The 23,388-nt window shown below is 32.8% G+C and overlaps 1 protein-coding gene across 4 annotated transcripts in view; it reads left to right on the forward strand.

Annotated features, from left to right (window-relative positions):
- Positions 1 to 23,388, forward strand: part of ths (thisbe) — a 143,105-nt gene that overhangs the window by 35,027 nt on the left and 84,690 nt on the right. The window contains exons 1-2 of one of the 4 annotated variants that reach the window (XM_085202159.1): positions 10,756 to 11,248; positions 19,795 to 20,300. In XM_085202159.1, coding sequence (XP_085058285.1) covers positions 20,197 to 20,300 — 104 coding nt within the window. In that variant the 5' untranslated portion in view covers positions 10,756 to 11,248; positions 19,795 to 20,196. Of the gene's footprint in view, positions 1 to 10,755; positions 11,249 to 19,794; positions 20,301 to 23,388 lie in introns of those variants that run through there. The other 3 variants (XM_085202162.1, XM_085202160.1, XM_085202161.1) reach the window with 3 other exon arrangements.

Consider the following 23,388-nt stretch of genomic DNA (forward strand, 5'->3'; position numbering starts at 1 on the left):
GTTGAATATACTTAAAGGTTATAACAATATGGTAATTTTTTTTCCCGTTAGGTTATTCTAGACGCATGCGATGCACCCATGTTTGTATCAAGTTTGCTTGTTTTACGTGTCGGTCCCGGCCTCTGTGTAGTGCGTAAGACCCACTGGTGTAAACTTTAAAGAAATATTATCTTTTTTTAAAAATTTTAGTCAGCTTTTAGCTTGTGGAGTGATTTAACACTAAGCTTCACTGTCTACCTGCTGTGTGCGGGATACAGCGTGAAGCTGAATGAATTATTTCCCGGCCAGGTACGATAATCAGCGGGCTTGAGTTTTGATACTCGTCTAGCAACGTCACTAAAATGGCGAGAATATTTAAAATTAGGTTCTTTCTATCTACCTTGTGAGAAGTTGTGAAGATATAACAATTATTTACCTAATCCCTTGCCCTTATTGTTTAAATAAAATTGTATATAAATTGATCAATCTATATATATAAAAGGACTTGTCCTCACTGACTGAGGTAAGACGCACGCACAGCCGTAACCGCTGTGCGTAGAAATGTGAAATTTGGACAGATATTTACTTTCGTAATCTGGACATCCACTAAGAAGGGATTTTGGAAAATTTTAACCCTAAAGGGGCGAAACAGGGGTTAAAAGTTAGTATGGAAAAAAAATTAAATCGGCACCGATTCTTATAAAATTTGAAATTCAGACTCTTAAAAGTATTTAATTGAACACGTGTTTCATGGTTTTCTAGAATTCTTTCCATAAGGGTGCAAATAAGGGGTTGAAAGTTTGTATATAAAAATTCTTAAATCACCACCGATTTTCATAAAATTTGAAATTTAGACTCTTAAAAATATTTCATTGAACACATGTTTCATGGTTTATTAGAATTCACCCCTAAATACGTAAGCGAAGCTGCGCGCGTCCGCTAGTATTATATATTTCTAGTGTTGTATAGTATATAGGCATTTCTACCCGCGGCAGTGTTTCCAGGTCGGTACGATATGGGTACCTTCAAAAACCGCGTCTATCTCCACCTCAAAGGCCGGCAACGCACCTGTAGCTCCTCTGGTGCTGCACGGGGTCGTGGGCGGCGGTGATCATCATCAGGTGACCCGAACGCTCGTTTGCCTTGTCCTTTTTCCATAAAAAAAAAATTCTATAAAATCTATTGTATTCACTTTTAAAGAAGTAATTTATATTCAATTATATTTTTTATTCACAATGTGTACTATTCTTTTGTCACAAAGCAACGATTGTAAAATAAGGAAGTTTGCGGTTGCAATTAGGGACACGATACTGAAAATATTTATATTAACAATATAATAAAGAAAAAATATTCTAGGTCTATTGGTAGAATTTATTACTCATAATATACATCTAATTTCCAGAATATATAAACGTCTCCAATAAAAAGTGGGATTCGGGCTCAACGTCTGGGACAGAGTGTCTTGACACTAAGTTTTGTCTACCAGGAAAGATAGAGCTTGAAAAGAGAGTGAATTTCGTACCAATTTCAAATGCCTGCTAGGTTTTGATTATGTGGCTAATTCCATATAAAATACAGCAAAAACGATGCATAAATGTTCGTATCTTTTAATTGGGTTGACTTAAAAGATTTATTTCTTCCATACTCAAAGAGACCGTAGACCTAAATGTTTGATATTAATTTGAGCTTGATATCTTCACGCGATCTCGGGATGAATGGTCTTGACAGACGGACGGACAGATAAGAAAGTGATCTTTTACGGGCTTAATCATTAAGAATATCAATATAATAGCGCCACATACGTTTAAAAATAAATATATTTAAATAAATCTTTTAATTTTATTACATTTTCTTACAGACCATATATGATGTATGTCTGTAGTTGCGTTCTTATATTATAAACCTTTTTTCAAGACTCGCTTATATATCTTCGTAGAATAACGAACGTAATTAATAAAATTCAGAATTAAATTATCAGTTAGTTACTTCAAATTTCGAAAAATAACGCGAGGAAGATGGAAATGAAGGAAGAATCGACTGTAATGAGCCAAGTGATTTTAAGAAAATAATTCAAATATAAAATATGTGACGATTGCATACAAAATGCAAAATAATAAGATGCTCAAGGGCTTTTTCCAAGCAAAATGTGAGGTGATGTTTATATGTAATTAGTCTGTGCGACTGTTTGTGCAGGAGGACAAACAATCGACAGTCAACACTCGAAGATACGTTGACATGCGCCGGCGCAGGCACTACTTTAAAAAATGACCACTTAAGAAGTTTGCATTTTTGCATTAGTCGCAGCGAGCTATTCTGATATTGTATTGTCTGATATTGTCTAGAACATAGTCCAGTTTATAGTTAAGCGAATAATATAACAACTTGTATATACTTAGGAACTTGTACGTAACATATACTTTTGAATTACAACTTCACTTTTTTAATTAACTATATTGAAAGAGCATCTCAGATCATCACATCTTAGGATTAAAACAAATTAATACAATCCAAGCGTTTGAAATAACATTTACTCGTATAAAAATCCACTTCTTTGCTTTACCATATGATAACACCCTTGTAATCGCTAGATTATCGCCGCCCACTCGGCTTCCCATGGACTTCGGTTGTAAACACCGTAACACAGAACCGACATGAAAGTAAGAAACATACATTATCTTTAAAATTTTTATTTAAATTTGAAAAGATCGACACTTATAACTTTAGCTTTAGAGGAATGCGTGTGAGTTTTCGAAAGTGTTATGATATCGAGATTAAATTTAATATAAGCTAAATTTGAAATTAAGAAAGGTGCGAGATCATTAATTGTACCCTTAAAATTATAGAATATATTAATTTTGTCGTTTTATTACTCACTTATATATGTTATATTTAAATTGATATATTCGTCTATCCCGCGTCCCGCTTGTATCGCAGTCCGCGTCGTACCGGCCGCTTGTTGTGAATAAATTATTGTCAATACGTTTTTATATTGTTTTATTGGTATGAAAGTTCGTGAGCTTAGTTATTACCATTATATGGACGTTCAAATATGATGTAAGGAAAGTTTTATGCCCCCGGGGACTTACTTCGATAATTATATAAACAATGTCCTTGATGACGATACAGTCAATGTGTTGTTAATTGCAAGTTGAAAATAAAACGAAAAAAAAAATTCTAAACATGTAATATATTCTGAGTTATTTATATTTTTTATTATTTTACATACTTAAATAACATAAGAAATTTAATGTGTCTTGTTTTTCTCAGTTTATTCTCTCTCTCTCAGTTTTTCTCTGAATGGATAGGCAGAGGGAATTTTTTGTTAAGACACTTCGTTGCCAACATTCCGCCGAATTTTTCAGGCATTGCAGGCGTTGAGTTGAGTGACGGAACTCAATGACGCTTTTTGTCTTGTTACCGTAGCAAAGAAATGAAACGAGAAGAAAAAGAAATGAAACTCTTAATAAACTATAATTCATTTCCCCATTTGGGATTCGAATCCCAAACCGTTGCACTTGCAATCACACGCTTGTATTGCACACTATGCCACGACGGCCTCGTTTCAATCAGTTTTTTCGATTTAGAATTTTTGATTTTCCTTTACCTAATCGAAAGAAGAAAACCATATGTTTTTCATTAATTCTACCCAATTAAGCAAGAATATACGTCTATTTGCATTCATTGACTCTACCGAATTAAAAAAACCGAGACCAATACAATGAGTCCTGTCCTTTGAATATAGTAAAACTCGACCTCGAGCTTTCATTTTTTAAACTATCGAAAGTTCACAACAAACACACAAACAACATTTATATAGAAGACGTTATACCCGTTCATTGATATTTTACTGATTTTTAATATTACTATAAAAGTTTAATTTATTACTGTACCACTAATACACCATTTCGTTCGCTTTATGGCTGACCATCGAAAATTTATTTTCGTATGTTATTTCATTGGTTGAATATGATATTACAGAATGATCAAGTTTTTATTGTGTTTTGCATAATACATAGAGATACGTAATAAGAGGGAGAATTGAAAAGAATGTGTGAATGCCGCAATCGTAATTTACGGCTCATTTTATTTATTAGCATCGTATAATAAATAGTTTAGTTTCGTGTAGACTGTAGAAGCGTTGGGACTGGTAGCTGAGAATTTCGGTCGAGTGTGTGTCAAGTCATGCGTCTGAGTGGCTTTTCGTAGAGGCGAAATGGACGTGTTTTTCGTCTTATTTTTTTGTAGTTTAGCTAAAAAAATTGTTTATTTTTTTTAGCTTTACATTGTATTTTGCACATAGAAGGGAAGGCACTTGGAAATTGGGAACCTAGTGTTAAGTTTCCGTTTCTCACTTTCCGCCGGATTCTGAAAGGAAATGAAGATATTAAATATTTCATTTTCTCGATTGGGAATCGAACCTATAATCATTACGTTTACAGTTAACGACTACCTCAACACAATCTTATTACATAACACAATTTTGCACAATTTTAGTGTATAATCATACCTTATCTAAATTTCTATCACATTTTAACACAGGGAGCTGTGCTTAATCTCTATGACCCTTGCTTTATGTTAATTTAACTAATGCCAATTAAAATAAGTTAACAATAGCGTCGTAAGGCCACCGCTCTATTGAAGCCGACCGGTTTGGCACAGGCCCAATCCATCCTACATCTTTATTAAATTGAATAGCACACTCGTATAAAGCTGCCTACAGAAACACTAATATGTCCACAGGTAAAATGTACGTATTACATGGTAATAAATGCTAAATTCGTGTGTACTTTTAAATATCTTGCTAACATTACTTGTGTGTTGTATAGTAAAGCTTCAAATTGAATATTCATAGGTTTGGCTAAACAGTTTCTATTGTGAAAAATGTAACAATATATTTGAAATGTTTTACTTGGGGGTGAATCAAATTTCAATATAATTTAACCGTAAACGTAGAGAGAGCATTGAAATTAAGTATTAAACAAACAAACGTGGCCTATTACAAAAGACACTTTACTGACTATTACAAAAGAGGGATAACTCAACAAATATAAAAATAATTACTCAATTTCCCAACAATCAAACAAATTAAAATTTAATAGTAATAATAAAAAAAAAATATTTAGACTTTAAACTAAACGTTAAACTTTTATAGATTTAGAAAGGAGATGCGTTCATAAAATTTAATCTTTACAAATCGTTTCGTTAACAACTTAGAACATCAATCAAAAAATTTTCAATATAACACCCCATCGTGGTGACACCGGGGAGTCGATACTAGATAGTGTGGGGAGGAAATAAAAACCGTATCGCTTCCGATTTCACCCTCGGGCTTCCGACGAACCTCGATAATACCACACAATCGATGCTTTTTGGAACTGGCCCCATAGAGCCAATTTGTGAAACCTTTTCACGGTTGCATTCATTTTTGTTATCTAAATTGATTTTATAATAAACTTCTAAATTCTATAGATTTTTTTTAAAGTCATGCAGGGGACCGGCATAGGGATAGGCAGTGTTCCAGTGTTCAGTGCGAACCTAGTGTTCGAGACTCTGTTCCCCATTTTCCGCTGAATTCTCTAGGCATTGCGTGTTGAGTGACGGAACTGAACGCCGCGCTTTGCCTCGATACCAGAGCGAAGAAATGAAAATATTAAACATTTCGTTTCTTCGAGTGGGAATCGAACCCACTATCTGTTGTGTTTACAGTTAGACTTTGTTTACGTCACAACTGGCTTCTATAGCTATTCTTTTGAATTCAAATTACAAATAAATTTATAAGTTTTTAACACAAATATCATACCAAGCTTCAAGCTTGCTAAATAAATAAACGTATACAGAGACAATGATTATTATCTTGTATCGACAAGTGGCTTAATTATTTCTTGAAAATAATATAAAACCCACACATTATAGCCGGCTAGCTAAATCGTACGCATTTTTATTCCACGCGGCCTTCATTAAACCAGAGATGCGATTAAGATAAACACCGGCCGAAGTGGCTAATGATTCGGCATCGAATTTAGTTGCAGATCATCAAAACGTTATAATGTTATAGATATGAAATTACAGTACTAATATGGTAATAGGAAGAAAAAATAATAATACTATATGCATTTTTTTATCACAGTTTTACATTGTATCCCGTATGTCGCATGATTGATGGAGGGAGGGTCACTAGCCTCTTGACACTGTCACGACACTCCTCTGCACTCTCTCGCTCCTCACTACCCGCCGAATCCTGGCAGAAGTGAAGAATAGAAAACATTAAATATTTCAATTCCTCGAGTGAGAATTGAACCCACAATCTGCCACATTTACAATCACAGGTATGTACCCAAAATTTATTGATATACCAGTATGTATATCATTAAAAATTATTTTAGCTCCCATACTTAGTGTGATTTTGATATATGGTGGCAGTGTCGAATCACACGTGTTCGCAAATCAATTTGTTTTGCGTCAGCGGGATGATGGATCGAGCACGCGGCACAACCCTTCACTAGAGGGATTCGGGGCGTGAAGGGTAAATGAATAAATTAACAAAGAAACCCGAATTCTGCAGCTGTGTGCTTGCATCTGTGATGCGATTCTATATTGGCATTCCGAATTTACATTTGTTGACTCCCGGTTCATATTGTACTGGAAGATGGGTAAATTAAATATACATGAGACTGAGATGCTAGTTTTTAATAGTAATTGGTGTGTTTTAGTCTTTTTTTATAATAATAAACAGTTTTTTTTACTTGACATGCGACACAAGCGACTTTGACTGTAACGCGAGGGTTGTGAGTTCGATTCCCACTTAGTGGAATTAATTATTATTTATCATGTCTTCGCTCTGGTACTAAGGCAGAAGCGCGGCGTTGTATTCCACGTGTTCTCAAGAGACAATGCCAACGGAGTGTCTTAACACTAAGTTCCTTCTACCTACCTTTCTCTATGCGGGACATAATAACCTGGTAGCTGAAAAAAAATGCCCAAAAATATCACATCAAACATTAACTTACTAACTTTATATATTTAAACTTTAAAGTTAACCTTTCCATTTTCTAATAATCTATGCATATATACTCTACGGTGATTAATAATAATAAATAATCAAATAATATTTTAATAACCAATTAATTACATAGACGAAGCCACGATTACTGTTAAATTATGACTAATAAAACTAAAAACTAGTCGATTTTGGCGTAAGACAGGCGTACGGATTGTAAATTATCTGGCGAATGGTCCTTATCTGGGATCTGGCCTGGGCTGGTCGTAGGCCTGGGTATCGGATTTCTGTTTATTACACACGGTAGCCAAGTTGTTGGGCGAGTGAGATGTTCGCGAGATCGTGTGATCACGCTCGTTTAGTTAATAGATGCTATTTAGATATTTAGTTGGCTTTTGATTTTAATTTCATTTGAAAATATAATGTGATTTTGTGAGTTTTTAGTTTCTTTTTAGATCGATTTAGGTGTGTCGTTTTTGATAAAATTTAATATAAAAGTTGTGACTTAAGTGGTGGAACTCAACGCCGTACGATGTTTTGCCAGAGTAGGAAATGAAAATAATGCTCCGAATTGGAATCCATTAGGATGAGCTTTACCTTTTTACTAGAGCGGGAAAAATGAAAATATTAAATATTTCATTCCCCTGAATGGGAATCGAACCCCCGTGTACAGGCGCAAGCTTGTACTCTTGCGCTACAACAGACTTTTATTTAATAATTACTTCTCTTATTTAAAAAAAAAATTTCAGTTAAACCATAACTGAAATACTTTCATATTGTTATAACCTATAATGTAAAAAATCATTGTAAGAATATAAATTAACTAATCTATTAATTTATCTTGTATTTTTTTATCCTCAATAAAAAAGAAACCCACATCCAAAGCTCTACGTAGTAAGTACGTAATATGAAATTGAATTACTCGGAAAAACGTCCAAGTTGCCTCCTCATTATTATGAAGTAGCAATGTTATCGTGTTTCACAGTGGATTTAAGTTCGCAATCTGGCTTAGCCAAATCGAAAACAAGTCCGTGAACAATATTATTAGATTTTTTAAATAAATCATAAAAATTTTGAGTAAAAAAATAAAAGATAATATGAAAATAATATACGAAGACGGTACAAGTGACTATAAATTCGGCGGTTGTCGATGCGATTCCTATTCGGGGGAATGATTTTTTTTATATTTTCATTCCTCTCTCTGCTAACAAGTGGTCAGGTTCTGCGAATCGACATTCAATGTCTGTAAATTTTTACCAAAAAAATACACTTTTAATCAAACACACAGTGTCTCGATGTCTTAAAATGAAAAACACTTCTCTATAACTAGTTTCGCATATCAATTTGCATGGAAATATAAAAAAAACCTAAACATTTTACAAAAATAGTTTCAAACGGTAAAGGCGACGCGTATTACTATTATATCTATCTAATGTAAACGAGACATCTAAATTATATTTATCATAATGATTCCCCATAGCCATGTACGTGACGCCGCTGCCACATATCAGAGGGACATATTTGATGTCGAATGTGAAGTTAATAAACATAAAATGTTGAAATAACGCACTTATATCGAACGTTTATTAACGTGTCCGCATTTATTAAATATCTGCGGGCGTATGCTTTTTTTTAGATGTGGTATAGTGGTGCAATTGGGATATGTTTGACTGGAAGCGTTGGTCGTGAGTTCAAAACCCGACAGACTATTTATACTATTTTATATTTGTATGTTTTCAGAATTTGGCGGAAAGTGGGAAGCGAAATGTATTCACAATACTACCTTTGCATACTATGCTACACGCTGAAAAGAAATACATGTATATATATTGTCATACATACAGATAAATTAAAGTCATCTCTCAAATTCCATGAAAAGCAGAGAACGGAATGACCAAAATTGATGTGATTCAAAATAGAAATACCCCTTTATGATGTTTCTTGCATATAGCAGAGCGGTAGATAGACACTACCTAGTGTTAAGAAACTTCGTATTCTACACGTTGACAATTTTTGAGACATTATGTGTTGAGTGGCGAAACTCAACGCTACATTTTGTCGTGTGGAAACTTTGATAATATTTTTAATTACATGATCTGCATCATTCGGTTTCACATTGACATTGTGTGGTCTACAGATTTACTTACTATATTTTTATACAACAGAACAGAAGTCTAATATAATCAGACATTATTAAAATATTATATATAAAAATAAGACATAGAAAAGTCGAAATATTAATATCTACTATAGTCAAACACATAGAAGCTTTCCACGAACAAACTAAACAACAATAGTACAACATTGTCAGTAGTTCCTGCGAGTTCTGGCGTAGTCGCATCCTGCCGCTTCCTACGGGTCCTTGTTCGGAACTGGGTTACTCTGACAGCTGATATAAACTTGTTTTTGTAACTTATATTATATTTTGTACCAAGAATTATCTAGAATATTGAAATTGTTACAACTAGGGAATGATATTGAGCTAGCTTGTTTGTTGATGTCACATCTATTGTGCAATTTAAGTTTCCTTGTAATATTTTACAAGTATTTTTTTATAAATTTACGTTGTATCCCTGGTAGGGCAGGATAAAGCGAAGCTGGTGATAAGACACTCTGTTCCCCACTTTCCATCGAATTCTGGATACATTGCACGTTGAGGGGACGGGATGGTTTGTCTTAGAAATCAAAATAATTCATTCCTCTGAGTGCGATTCGAACCTACGATCACGTTTATATTTTTTAAAAGTATATATTATTATTATATACTTTTAAAATATTTGAGGCATATAATTAATAAAGTCAGTCTCAGTCTTTAAGTTTTGTTTAAATATTTTTTTTATATATTCTGTTCATGATAAGTGCAAAATAATATTAATTTAATAATTTTCCTTAATTTATCATTATAATAGATGACGCAAATATTTCGTCAACACAAGTTCCCTTAAGTTTTGTTTCGCGAACAGATAAAAAGATATAATACGCTTCGTACTTCCTCCTAGTTCTCATTGTTAATAACTGACATGACGAATAATTTAATTAATGAACACAGCACGAATTGTGATTCGCAATTTTATACATAGAAAACAATTATACGAAAATATGTCAACTTTGGTACTAAGTAACTATGATTCATATTCTTATAAATAGTTAAGTATAGAATTATACAATAATATATTTTGATTGACGTCATCATAGCCCAATAGCTGATTGCGGTTGGTGCCAGTTCATATCTAATTCGGAATATTATATAGGTAACTTACGCTACATAGATTTATTGGAGAGTATATCCTCTAATTTTTACTCTCTGCCTCCATCGCAACTAGATACGTGCCTTTATATGAAAATGTTGCGTAGTAAAATATTGTTCTAGAATTTTGATAAAATTCTCAATATACGATTTCATAGTTCACTATACTTTATTTTGAAACATTAAAAACAACAATATAAGAATATGTTTATTTAATTTGAAATCAGAACAATGGTTGCGTGCAAAAATTCCAGTACAAACAAAACGCATTTATTGCTACGTAAGCACCCCTCACGTGCGTAGTATCGAGTTGAACTTACGACGGTACAAACACTTCTTATGAGGTGAAATTTATACGTTATTATTACTTTAAAATACTATTGAAATTAGTGTTAGTTTATATTAAAAACATAGTTTATTTGAGTAATTAAAATTATTTAAGGACAAATTCCTATAATGTAAAATAAACTTACTCTACTATATGTAAAATATTATAATAATATTAATTATAAAATGAGAAATAGCAAGTGTCAATACATCCCGTTTAAAAGCTAGATAAGCCTGCGAAAAAATAAGTGGTTGTGAGTGGTGAATTAAATGTTCCTGGATGCGTCACTAGTCGGCGGAGCTGTAGGGCGACTGGTCGGGGCGAAAGTCGGCGGTCACACAGTGCGAGCGGTACACAGGCACAGTCTCTTCTAAGCCACAGCTATGCGCACATCTTCCCTATTATAGCCGAAAATACCCGCCGAGTAAACGCGACGCGGCGTTAGACATCGCGATTTGAAAATACCCTTAGAGAACTTTTAACTTCCGCGAACTCTGTTCCGAGGCAAGGTCCTGGCGGCGAACGGGTAAAGTTGAGTGTTTGTGCTTATAGTGCAATGTATGAAGCTTCTAACATTTTTTTATTTGTGCTGTTCTTGAAAAGATTATTTATGTTTTTGTGAAGTGTATGTTGTTTTTTTTTTAATTTGTGCATATTTATCAATTTTTTTTGGATTTTTCTCCCATGGAACTTTTTGGTTGGTTGTTATTATTTTTCTTTTATTTTTGGCTCTTTTTTGTAGATATACTTAGTTTTAGTTGCATTAATTTGATTATTTGTTCTAAAATATATATTTTTTCTATTATCCATATATATATATATATCCATATATATATATATATATATATATATATATATATATATATATATATATAATATGATTATGATTTCGGTTGGCATTACAGAAAAAAAGTATCATTAGATCGCGTACAATATCATTAGCTATCGAACGTATTCAGTATAATCAATCAGGGCTACATTAATTTACTGCGACAAATGCTATCATTTCATATTAACGGGTTTCTGACGAGAAGTAAACATACTGCCATCAATTTATTACATTACAGGTAACACGGCGCCGCTATTGTAATTGAAGGACTATTAACATAAATCTATTCAACTATTTTATTTTAATACCCACTAAAGGATATTTATTTGAATTTAAGATTTGGTTAGGGAAATACGAAGCGCGTCGATGCGAGAGCTATTTTCACTTTGCCGTTTCTACGCTAAGTTTTCTTGAAACGGCTGCCGGTTAATTATTGTAATATTTATATTTGCATTTTTCTCATCTTGAATCATTAAATACAACTTTTTAATAAAAAAATTATATATATAATTCATACTTATATAATATATTTTTATGTCATAATGTAATTTTTGTAAGTTTTTCATCATATTGTATAGAAAAAATGAATTTAGTAGCGTACTATTTGTAACGATACTAGCAATAGATAGTTTGTCATTTTCCTTCTATTTAAAGACAGTGCGTGCTGTGTAGCGGAAACTAGCGTCAAACTAAGCCTAACCAGGTCGAACAAACACTATTAAGTAGAATTTTATCGTACAATCCTCATAAAGAACTACACACGCGTCAATACCGTTAACGTTATCAAAATATTTTTTTAGTAAGAAAACAATTAAAAATTGTTTTGTTGTTTTATATTCTAACTTCATTTAATTTCGATAAATTTAACGAATTAGAGGTAGGGTACCTATTATATATATATATTTGACGTTTTATAATTCTCCATGTCGCTTCTTTATCATGATAGGCGACAAACTGAGAAACCATTATCATGAGTGCATAACTTTTTAAATAGGTACCCACTGACTCTAAAAACTAGTAACTAATATAGTAATATTTAAAATCTAGAGAAGAGAGAGAATCTACTAATCTGAGAGCGATGATCGCGAATTCAAATCAAATCTGAGAAATAAATTGTTATATATGTAGCTGTTTTATCAATTTAGGTAGATAAAGGGTCGAGCTTGACCACCCAATATATAATTTTAATAGAAAGGAGAGAGTTTTCAATAGACTGTACTAAAGTATGATATTAAAATAATATTATAGCTATTAAAATGTAGTGGAATTCCATTAATTAACACTAAGTCTAAATTTGGCCGGAAAGCGGAGAAGGGAATATATTGACACTAGGCTCCTCCTGCCTTGCTATATATAGGACAAAACGTAAAACCAAAAAAATATTTATACATTTTTGTATTAAATCTCTTTATCTTAACCCATCTCCCGCTAGAGGCAAACCGTAGCGGAAATAGTTACGTCTACGACAGAGTCGTAGATAAGCAGTAGTAAGGAAGTATGGACCTGGTGGAGGAGGAGTGTATGGTTCACAAATTATGTAACCGTCTATTAGGGGAAAGTGAATTTATCTACAAGATAACTGTATTTTTGTCATTGGGTTTTTAAATATGCGTACTTTAAAGCTGTTATTTTTAATGTAATATTAGTAGATTTTTATAATTATTACATTTTAGAATAAATTGACAAGTGAATAAATTTAGCTTTCTATGTATCTTCGGCATATAAAAGAGAAAAAGATAAAATCTATTAACAAACCTACTACTATCACGTTCATTCACATATGTCCTGTCTGCGTTAAGATGTTAAATACATCGCAGATTTCTCTAAGAAATTCTTTTTGTATAATAGTATAGCTTTCCGTCGGAATGTCCATTGTGCTTGCTCTTTTACAGTAATTTGTCATTTTAAAATACTTGTGTGCACACAAAGGGGTGTACTGTTAACGCGACGATTGTAGGTTCGATTCCCACACGGGGAAATGAATTATTTAATATTCTAATTTCCTCGCTCTAGTAACATGGCAAAACGCGACGTTCAGTTTCACCACTCAACACGCTGTGCGTTGTGAACTTTGTGGAAAGTGAAGAACGGAGTGTCTTAACTCTACGTTCCTTTTGCCTTAACTACTCTAGTCAACGATAGTCTAGCCATTTTTAACTACGCCATTAAAAACATTTAATCACAAAGAAATAATCGTTTGACAAAATAAATCTACAGAAAAGCACTAAATAAAATTACATGCATCTATAAATTTAATTCTACTTCGAAATGGGATTTAACCACCCCCATATATAACCTGTAATAGTGTTATTGACTCGAATAGAATAACTTTATGGAACTACCGTCGTTGCCGAAACGGATCTTCCGGAATGCTTTTCTTTGAAATCTTTAAAGTTAGCGTACCTGAGGGTAGAAATATTCTTTTACGTCTGATAACTTATATTATTGTGTAAACTTTTCTAGCAGTAAATAAATGTCATATGCTTCTTAAGTTAGATGATAGTTCTTCTGTTGCAACTCTAAAATAGATTTCAGGAAGGAGTAATTGTATTTAAAAATCTGTTTATGTTTGTGTGTTTGTGTATTTCAGTTAAATTTATTGGTAAATAATTTTCGATTGATAGTTTTACTTAAAAGTATATTGATGACATAAATGTAATATGTGTTTGTTGAAGAAAATCTACTTGTTTTTTTACGCTGTGTTGAAATTTTATATTTATTAGTAGACATTTTTCCCTTTTTATAGTGTATAAGATATAAATAGTCGCTTGACCTTGTAAGAACAAAATTTTTTAACATTGTTAGGCAATAACAGTAAAGATTTTCACACCTTTTTTTTACACAGTATCCCATATACAGCAGACTAATGAAAATAATTCATTCCTTCAAATGGCAATCGAACCCACAGCTATCGCGCTTACTTTCAGACGTACCGCTGCGACATGGCGGCCTCAACTTTTTAGTAATTCTTCTAAACTAATATTTTACTATACTTACGCGACAAGTGGCTTAGTAATATGAGAGGAATGCAATTTGTTTCCGGTAGTAAGTTGTATTATATTTAAACGTCGTGTGATGCTTTATAATTTGAAAATAAATACGGTGATCGTAGTGGAGATTCACTTAGTTTATTTTCATATTTTGTATTCCATAACCTTATTTTTAAGTACGGTGTTTTTTTTTTAAATTTTAAAATGAATACAGAACTGCTGCTCTAATTATAGATATATGTATAATTTATTGACAGTTTGAACCTACAAACGTCGCGTTTAGTGTCGCACGCTAGTGCCACTGCGCCACGAAGGCATCAAACGTAAACCTTTTTTTATTGCAGATAAAAAAAGTTAATGTCTAAAATGATGATGATGAAAATGATTAAGTAGGCCGTAGTGGCCCAGCGGCACAAGGGCGTGACTGTAACGCGACGGTTGTGTGTTCGATCCGCACTCGAGGAAGTGAAATATTTATTTACGTTTATATTTCCATTTGTGATCGTTGATCGTGTGCGTTGTGATCTGCCATTCAACCCTTGCGGGTTTGCGGGGTAGTCTACAGAATTCGGTAGAAAGTGGGACTCCCCACTTTCACCTTAACACTAGGTTCCCTCTGCCTACCCTGCTGAGTGCGGGATACAGTGTGAAGCTGATTTAATGTCTCAAATTGTCTTATATTATATTTTACTATATTTAATGAGAGAGAGAGAGAGAGAGAGTGAGAGAGTGACTCCCTCTACAAGCCTAGTACATTAACGTCCTCATATCGTATAGTTTCACTCAGTAGGTACTATTAGCGCGTCTTTGTGCGTTTTCTATGAAACACTGTCGTTCATTTAGGAACTTTTCGCACATAGCTCCGCTGCCAGTTCGCGATAGTACGCGAGACATTACATAGCATAATGTTGTACTAACATTTATAATTTTATACTTGCCTCGGCACTTTATTAAATCTTTACCGTCGTCGGTATCTACTATTTGCTTCTTAGTGCATACGTACGTAATACTTATGTATGTATAGTTATTAAATATTTATATGTGTCTCTTAATCTTTGTGTCGATTTTTGTCAATATTTTATATATTTTTAACATAACTTGATAAATTCTAATATATTAATATATAATTTTTAATATATAACAATAATTTTATTTAGGTGCTTTTACTCAAATATTAAAAAAAAGAATTGTAATAATAAACACATGGGAAACCTTTTTATAGTCCTGTAACTAATTACTTGATTACTATTTATAAAAAATACATAAATATTCTTATAATATTTTTTTTCAATAAAAAAAAATAAGAATATTAAGAGACATACAGTAAATACATCTCGCACGTAGTAAATCCGCGTAATGGTCTATAAAAGTAAAGAAGAAGTAACTCATAAATATTTTAAGTTAAATTGTTCGCATATAGTGAACCGTTTATTGTTCTAACACGTGAAGTGGTGAAAACTTATCACCATATACTTAGTTTATATAGTTCCTTATATATTGTTTAACCTAAATATTCATATACTCGTACTTTTACTATAGTTGATTGTAGATTTAATTTACCTGGGGGATATTCATATTTATTATGTTTTGTTAGATTTATCACATATGAAATGCTTCAAAGAAAAAGCAAAGAGAAATCGATTATTTTAAGATCACGCTAAATCTTGTTTGTAAAGAAAACTCAGTGTTAAGACACTCCGTTTCCTAATTTAACAAGCAGTCGAGTGGTGGAACTCTACGCTGTGCTATATTTTGTTACCATAGCGAGGAAATAAAAAATAATTGATTGTTCTGGGTAGCACTCGAATGTAAGACCGTTAACAATTGAATTCGCAAGTCAGACGCAAAATTATTTGAAATAAATACACAATACACATATTTTTCCATGGGTAATCGAATCTACAATAATTCCAAACACAGATAAGAAATATCCATCTACGAAACGACACAATGGCGCCTGAAACTAAAAGTTTTAAATTATATATATGCATTTACATTGCAGATCCTTGTTCATCTAACTCGAGATAGAACTAAACTTTACTGTAGCAAAGTTTCCGTAATTCAACGCAGTAGTGGAAACTTCGCTGATTTACGATCGGTTTGACATTTTTATGGAAATATTCGTATATTTTCGAGATGACTCGTTCCTTTATATAAGCGTGTCATTGATTGATATTTTGATGTTGCAAGTTTATACGAGACGTGAAAAGTGGTTAACGAGCGGTATTTACATATTGGAAAGTGTTGGATTTTTTATGTGGTGGTGTTGGGTTCGAGTTCCTTTGGAAGGAGTGTTTGTTTTTAAATTATAATATGTCTTTCTCCATATCTGATTGGTGATTTGAAGTAAAGTTTGTTAGGTCTGAAAAATAATGGACAAAAATATGCGGAAAATGAAGCGAGAATGAAGAAGTAACTGGTTCAATAAGTTTTAGATAGCAAAATAAATATCATAAAACGGATTATATTTATTTTCCTGTCCTAAAAAGAAAACGTGCGGTGTTGAGTTAACATGCAGTGCCTCGAATCGCGACAGGCTGTTGGTTCAATTCCCACTGGAGGAAATCAAATATTTAATAATTTATTTTTTTCGCTCTGGTGTCGAGTTGAGATTCAACCCTCAACACACAATTCCTCCAGAAATCGGCGGAAATTGCAGAGTGGAGTGTCTTAGCACTAAGCTCCCTCTGCCTAATGTCTACCCTGCTACAAGCAGAATACAGCGGGAACATGAAAACGAAATCATTTTTATTTATACAGTTCCAATCGGCACAATAGTACGAAATTAAAGCACAATTATGAAAAATCCACACTAATACAATAAAGTAGTTGAAATTAAAAAAAAATCCATTATGGGGATCAATAGTAAATGAGGTCTAGTTTGCCTTCAAATTAAGCTCTTGCGTTCGTTTTATATAAACATTTCTATTCGCATATTCAAGTAATTAATGGGTCAAGTAGGCAGTGGCTGCTTTTCAAAGCAAAATAAGTCTCAAACAGACGTAATAAAGTTTTAATTTCAGCGGCATTTTGAAATAATTTTTATATTTGATTATAATAGTAGAAAAGAGTCCACGTTTATATAATACATACTAACGTGGGTGAAGTCATGACCTTTAGAAGTGCAAGGTCTTCAGGGGCAATGTCGCTGTTTTATGCCAGTCTTAATTACTTGGTACTTACTAATCTGTGTAAGAACTTATGATGACGCAGACATTACAAAGTAGAATACTTATATTAAATAATAAATAATCATTTTTTTTAAATAGATAAAATGATAGCCCACTCCCATAAACATATGTTAAACAAAATAAAAAGCCCGTAATTAACTTAATTTAATTTAGTCAAAACCAATAGATAGAATGAGTATCCACAACCTTGATGTCTTGGGTAAGTTACTGACATCACCACTGCACCATAGCGGCCGCCTTGATGGATTTCACAATTTCTTACTCATTGAGTTCTTATAGATTTTCTAATATTAGAATGATAATGATAATATTTTTTTAAACATAATTAGATTTCGTCTCGGATTTCAATACTTGTCTTTAGGTCCCAGCAGTAAAATTTAAATGAGGCAGGTATTTCATTAGGCGCTATGGCTGTAGACCGCTGCGTCTAATCGCTCGGTAAACTTCGTTACGTGGTCGAGACCACAAGTCCATGTGTAGCGGAGATATTACTATGGAAGAGCCTTTTAAATTCAAGAAATATAGTAAAAAAATAAAATAAACAAAGTTTTTTTTAATATTTAGATTTAGTACAAAGATTTTAAAGGATCTTAAAGCGACAGATTAATTATAGAAATCTTCTGTTGTTTTTTTTTTGGTATAAGTGCTGATAAAAGGTACGTGTTGGGTGGCGCTACTTTGCGTTACGATTAATTCTTTGAGAAGACAAGAAGATTTCTCAAGAAAATTTTTAAATAGTATAGAGAAAAATAAACTACGTATTTTAGCTTCTTCATGAAGTAAGCTGGGTAATATATTATGAAAGAAGTGGCTCGTTCCCTGTGTAAATTATTTTCCTACCTATATAAAACAGAAGAACTTCTTTTTATTGGAAAAGTGCCAATCAATAATATAAAATTTTAAAAAGTAATAATATCGTGATTCGCTCCAACTATTATTTAACTATTTTAGGTGTTCAAGCAAAAATAGGACTGGTGTAATATATATAATTCTCTTATCTATCTAAATCTCTTTTTTTATCTTCACGCTGTATCCCATAGGCAGAAGATGGTAATCTAGTGTTAAGCCACTCCGTTCTCCGTAAATATTACTAGCAAGTCAAAATAAACTCCGTAGTATCTTAAAACATACTCACATAGCATACGTCAACTTGTTAACCGAAAACGTTTCTCGCGTTGCAATTTCTATAATCGTTACTTCAAACTCCACCTATGTACCTGAGATCCGTACAAACCTTCACCTTTATTTATGTATGCTCAGACAGAAATCACCCTTTGCGTCGCCCGCGCCCGCTCGACGCATGGGAACCAAGAAACCATTCAAAATGATTTATTGTAAATGGTTTTCTACTTTGTTGGCTAAAATAATAAGAGCCGCGCCCGGATTGCTATTCTAAATTTTATATTTTATTGTTACTTTTTTCCTTTGCCGCACGCCGATACGCACCACGAAATTTAATTTGCAATCCCTTTGTTAGCCCATTAGTTCAATTTGCGGGGTTCGAACGGGTTACCTATACGGGGATACATTGCAAAAACGAAAAGGAGTTAATTAGTGTAGAAAATCGTATTGAAATCGTAAAGGTGGAAGCAAAAGATGTGAGTTCTGAATGAGATATCGTTGAAGCTGACAATAAAAAGGTTTAAACACGGTAGGAATTGCGGGTGGCTTTGTGTGTGAGGACAATGGCATCCGACGTGCGGACTATTGACGGTTCGACTTCGAAGGTGTCACAAGAATTAGTGCCATTATTGTTGTACAGAAAAAGTCCATGGTCAAGCGAATAGGAGATAACAACAATTAGCTTGGACACTACAAAAACTGACATAAATCCCACGTAATAAGTTCCCCAGGATTGCAAAAAAAGTTATGCTAGTTTACCTGAGGATGTAGTTTTTTTGCAGAATGACTCGGAAAGAACGTGGACTGATATAATAAACACCTCAATTCCTGGCAGAGGTTTTGTTTAATGCATTTTCTGTTGTGATCTTGCACAATCTTGGAGCGCTACGGTTTTTTGTGATTCTTGCGAGAAAAATAAAAGTTTTTTGTATACTGTGGTAGCGTTTAAACAAAGGCACTCGGGCTCGTGTGAAGGTGTGATTTATTTATGATTTTGCCCTAACAGTTTTCGCTTGACCGCCTAAGACATGCTTCGTATTGTTTCCATATAATCAAATTTCATTTTTTTATTACCAAACAATGAATATTAATTTCTTTTCTATTGTTTCAGATATGGAAACGTCACAAACAAACTCAACGTTAGGGGAACTGTAATTAATATAAATAAAATCAAAAATCACGAATTTTTATTCTAACCACACGATAAAATAAAGATGCTGGGGCGTGCTCTCCGCGAAGTGATCTCGGTCATCGTGTTTGCGAAACAGATCGAATTGAGCTCGGCAGACAGCCGGTGCTTAGACAAGTAGACGAATAACTTAATGTTAATTAAATATATAGAAAACATTGACAATATTTGGCCTTACCTGATAAATTATTGAAAATTGAAATTAACGTAAACCGATCGCGAGTTAACTAAACTAGTCACTTACAATAGAAAATATAGCAATAGTAAGTTACCAATAGGGGAAATAAAACTAAGGAGTAGTTCACTGAAGGCCACCAGGGTGGTATGCTTCATATTGCATTTTGTATCGACTGCGCGCTGACTGGTCGCTGCGTCACGTGGCAGCCCGGCGCGCGACTGCAGTGCTGGATGCTACTAACTGTATACACGTAAGTCATTATTTATTATTTTCTTGGTATTCCATTTACAATATATATATATTTAAATCAGCTTCACGCTATATCCCGCACACAGCGGGGTAGGTAGAGGGAACCTTAAAACACTTCGTTACTCACTTTCCGCCGGATTCTGGAGGCATTGCGCGTTGGGTAGCAGAGCTTAACGCCGCGCTTTACCTTTACACCAGAGTGAAGAAATAAAATTATAAATTTAAATAAATATTTCATTCACTTGAGTGGAGATCGAACCCATAACCAGTCACGTTTACAGTCACACTTTGTGTGCTGCGCCACTACTGGCTTTATGCTCGTACTTGATGTACATACAATAAAATATAATCTTTTCTTAAAACATTTGCTTATTAGCTTTATACAATGGAATAGTGATGCAGTTATTTTTATTTGTTTTCCTATCATTGAATATTACATAGTAAAGTAAGCGTGTGGGGACGTTTACAGTAATGGTGTTATTACCACTTCTATATTATTAATTTTTATTTGTCACTTCGATAAACATAGGAATCCCCGAGTTACCTAGATTTAGCAAATAATTATTAAAATTTTTATTTTCACAGCATAGAAATTAATTATTTTTTTAAAAAGAAATATTACGAAATCGTTTTAGAATATTAATTTAAAGCTTCCTTCGTAACAAGTGACAATTTGTAAACCAAATATTATGAATAACTTTCAAAATTTCAAGTATGTTTTGAATAAATTCAAGTCAGTTACCCAATCCAAGATGCGCTACTCAGCACAGCGTGGACAGTAGCTAGAACTCTTTAACTCAATTCATATGTCAATCAAATAATCTTACGTATAAAACGCTACAGAGACATAGGTTTGCTAATTTAACATCTTCTATTTTAAATAAGTGTGAGGTGACATATCATTTATTAAATTATTACCTAAAGTTTAATAAATAATAAGTTTAATTGTTGTTTTTTATATTCGTCTTCAATTATCATTTCAATTCGACAAAATGGTGTAAATAAATTACAACTACAGCGTTTATAGAAAATAATGATATATAAACATTTGCACGACTCAGAATTGAATCCGCAATCATCGCGTACTATAATTTTTGTCACTCATTTACTATAATCAGACAGAATTCCATATACAGTATTCACAATGGTTTTGACTTTACGAAGTGTCAAGTTCGAATACGCAATCACAGACCCATTATGTTAGACTTCCTCCTGGACCTGCGACCTCTTCAGCTTTACGTTCATCAATGTAAGGGACATAAACTTTGTCTCTTGGTTCCGGCAAATCTTTTGAAGGTTTCGCAACGGTTATTACAATTTATGACGATTTCATTGCATGTTTGTAACGCTCTAACATTGTCGTAGCGGAATTGTATTTTTTTTAGTTCTATTATTATTTTATTGCAATTGTATTAGTTATATCGAGGCGGTTGTAGCGCAGTGGACAGCATCTGGCTGCAATCTGGTATTTTGGATTCGAGTGGACTTATTTTATTTAAATTTTACTTTAATTTCAATGTCAAACATACAGGCAAAATGCAATGTCTTGGGAGCTTAGTGTCTTATTTCTGGCTATTCTGGATAAAGCGTGAAGTTGTATGTACATATAAAATTTAAAAAATATGACGTCATCTTAACTTAGTAAGTTACTAATAATAAGCGATTACGGTAGGATAGTTTGTGAGGACGATTTAATTCTCAAAAAAATTACAATTACATTCTTATATTCAAAAATTACTATTATATAACACATATATGGAGTTATATTTAATATCTTTATTTTTTAAATACTTAACACATATGATATTAATTGTGAGATCCAGTCAATAATATTTTTATTTCATTAGAGGAATTCATAACCAGTAGAGAACTGCAGGAGGTTGTATATATTAATACAACACTCGAGCTCTCAGGATGCGGAGACCAGCCGAACGTCATTCTTGCCCTTTACTATACTAATGATGCTTAAAATTATTTTTAACCTGCAAGCTATTTTGCACCATTTACTTAAATATGTTTCTTGATGACTTTAACATTACGAATAGACAGCTACGAGATCTTAATAAATGTATTTTTATTTTATGATGTAATCATTTCTTAGCTCGACTCTAACACTTTAATATTAGAGTAGAGTTTTTGTCAAAAGCCAAGTTTTTCTTATTAGTGTTAATAATTGTAGTTAAGTAGAAATGTGCTTGAAATACATTTCGACATTAAGGCTAGAAAGTATTGAGAAATGATAAACAAGACGATGATTATTTTTTAAATATTTATTATTATTATTTTTGAGAAACGTATAAAAATATGAACGTAGCGGGATTTGAACTCGCGCGTCGAAATTCTTATAAGCTTCTTACAACATACTAATGCTGTTAACATCTCTGTAGGAAGATTTTAAAAAAAATTCCATACCCAAAGATAATTACTTAGAATTAGCTAGAGAAAACGCTGTTTATTAAATATTTCTAACAAATATTTATATTTAATTTGTTTTCCAACACGAATTGCATATGAATGTATTCGGCTGCTATCTGATTTGAATGAGGCAAGTTCTATTTATATAGAAAAACATCAGCAAGTACTCTTTGTATACGCAATTATTTGGCGACTTGGGTGGGTCCACTTAAATTGTAATTGAATTTCTTATTGAGAATTTGAAAAAATAACAACATAAAATGTTTGCATATATTGTTGGTATGAAATATCACGACGATGTGTTAAATTGCCTGGTATTTAATATTATTTGACAGTAAACATGTGATTTGGAAGGAGTTAGTTTAAATATAGTTAGACGATACTTAGTTCATATAATGTTATGCTAAAGATTATTTTATTTTACAGAAAATAATTCGTTATTTACTATTTCCAAAACTAAAAATCTAATATTTCATTGAAAAAAATAACAATAATTTATATCTAAAAAAATGTTGGCTACCTTATAAAGAATCATAACAACGATTTAAAAGGTCAAAATATAATTTTAGGAAACTGTAACTGAGTTCCAGTATAATATATTATAACTTGAACTAATAAGATCTACCCACACGTTCTATTCAGTACCAAAACAGGTCATTGCGTAATTGTTAACG

This window comes from Heliconius melpomene, chromosome 18, assembly GCF_056956725.1.
Source record: "Heliconius melpomene rosina isolate 202511_hmr_F chromosome 18, ASM5695672v1, whole genome shotgun sequence".
Taxonomy (NCBI): domain Eukaryota; kingdom Metazoa; phylum Arthropoda; class Insecta; order Lepidoptera; family Nymphalidae; genus Heliconius; species Heliconius melpomene.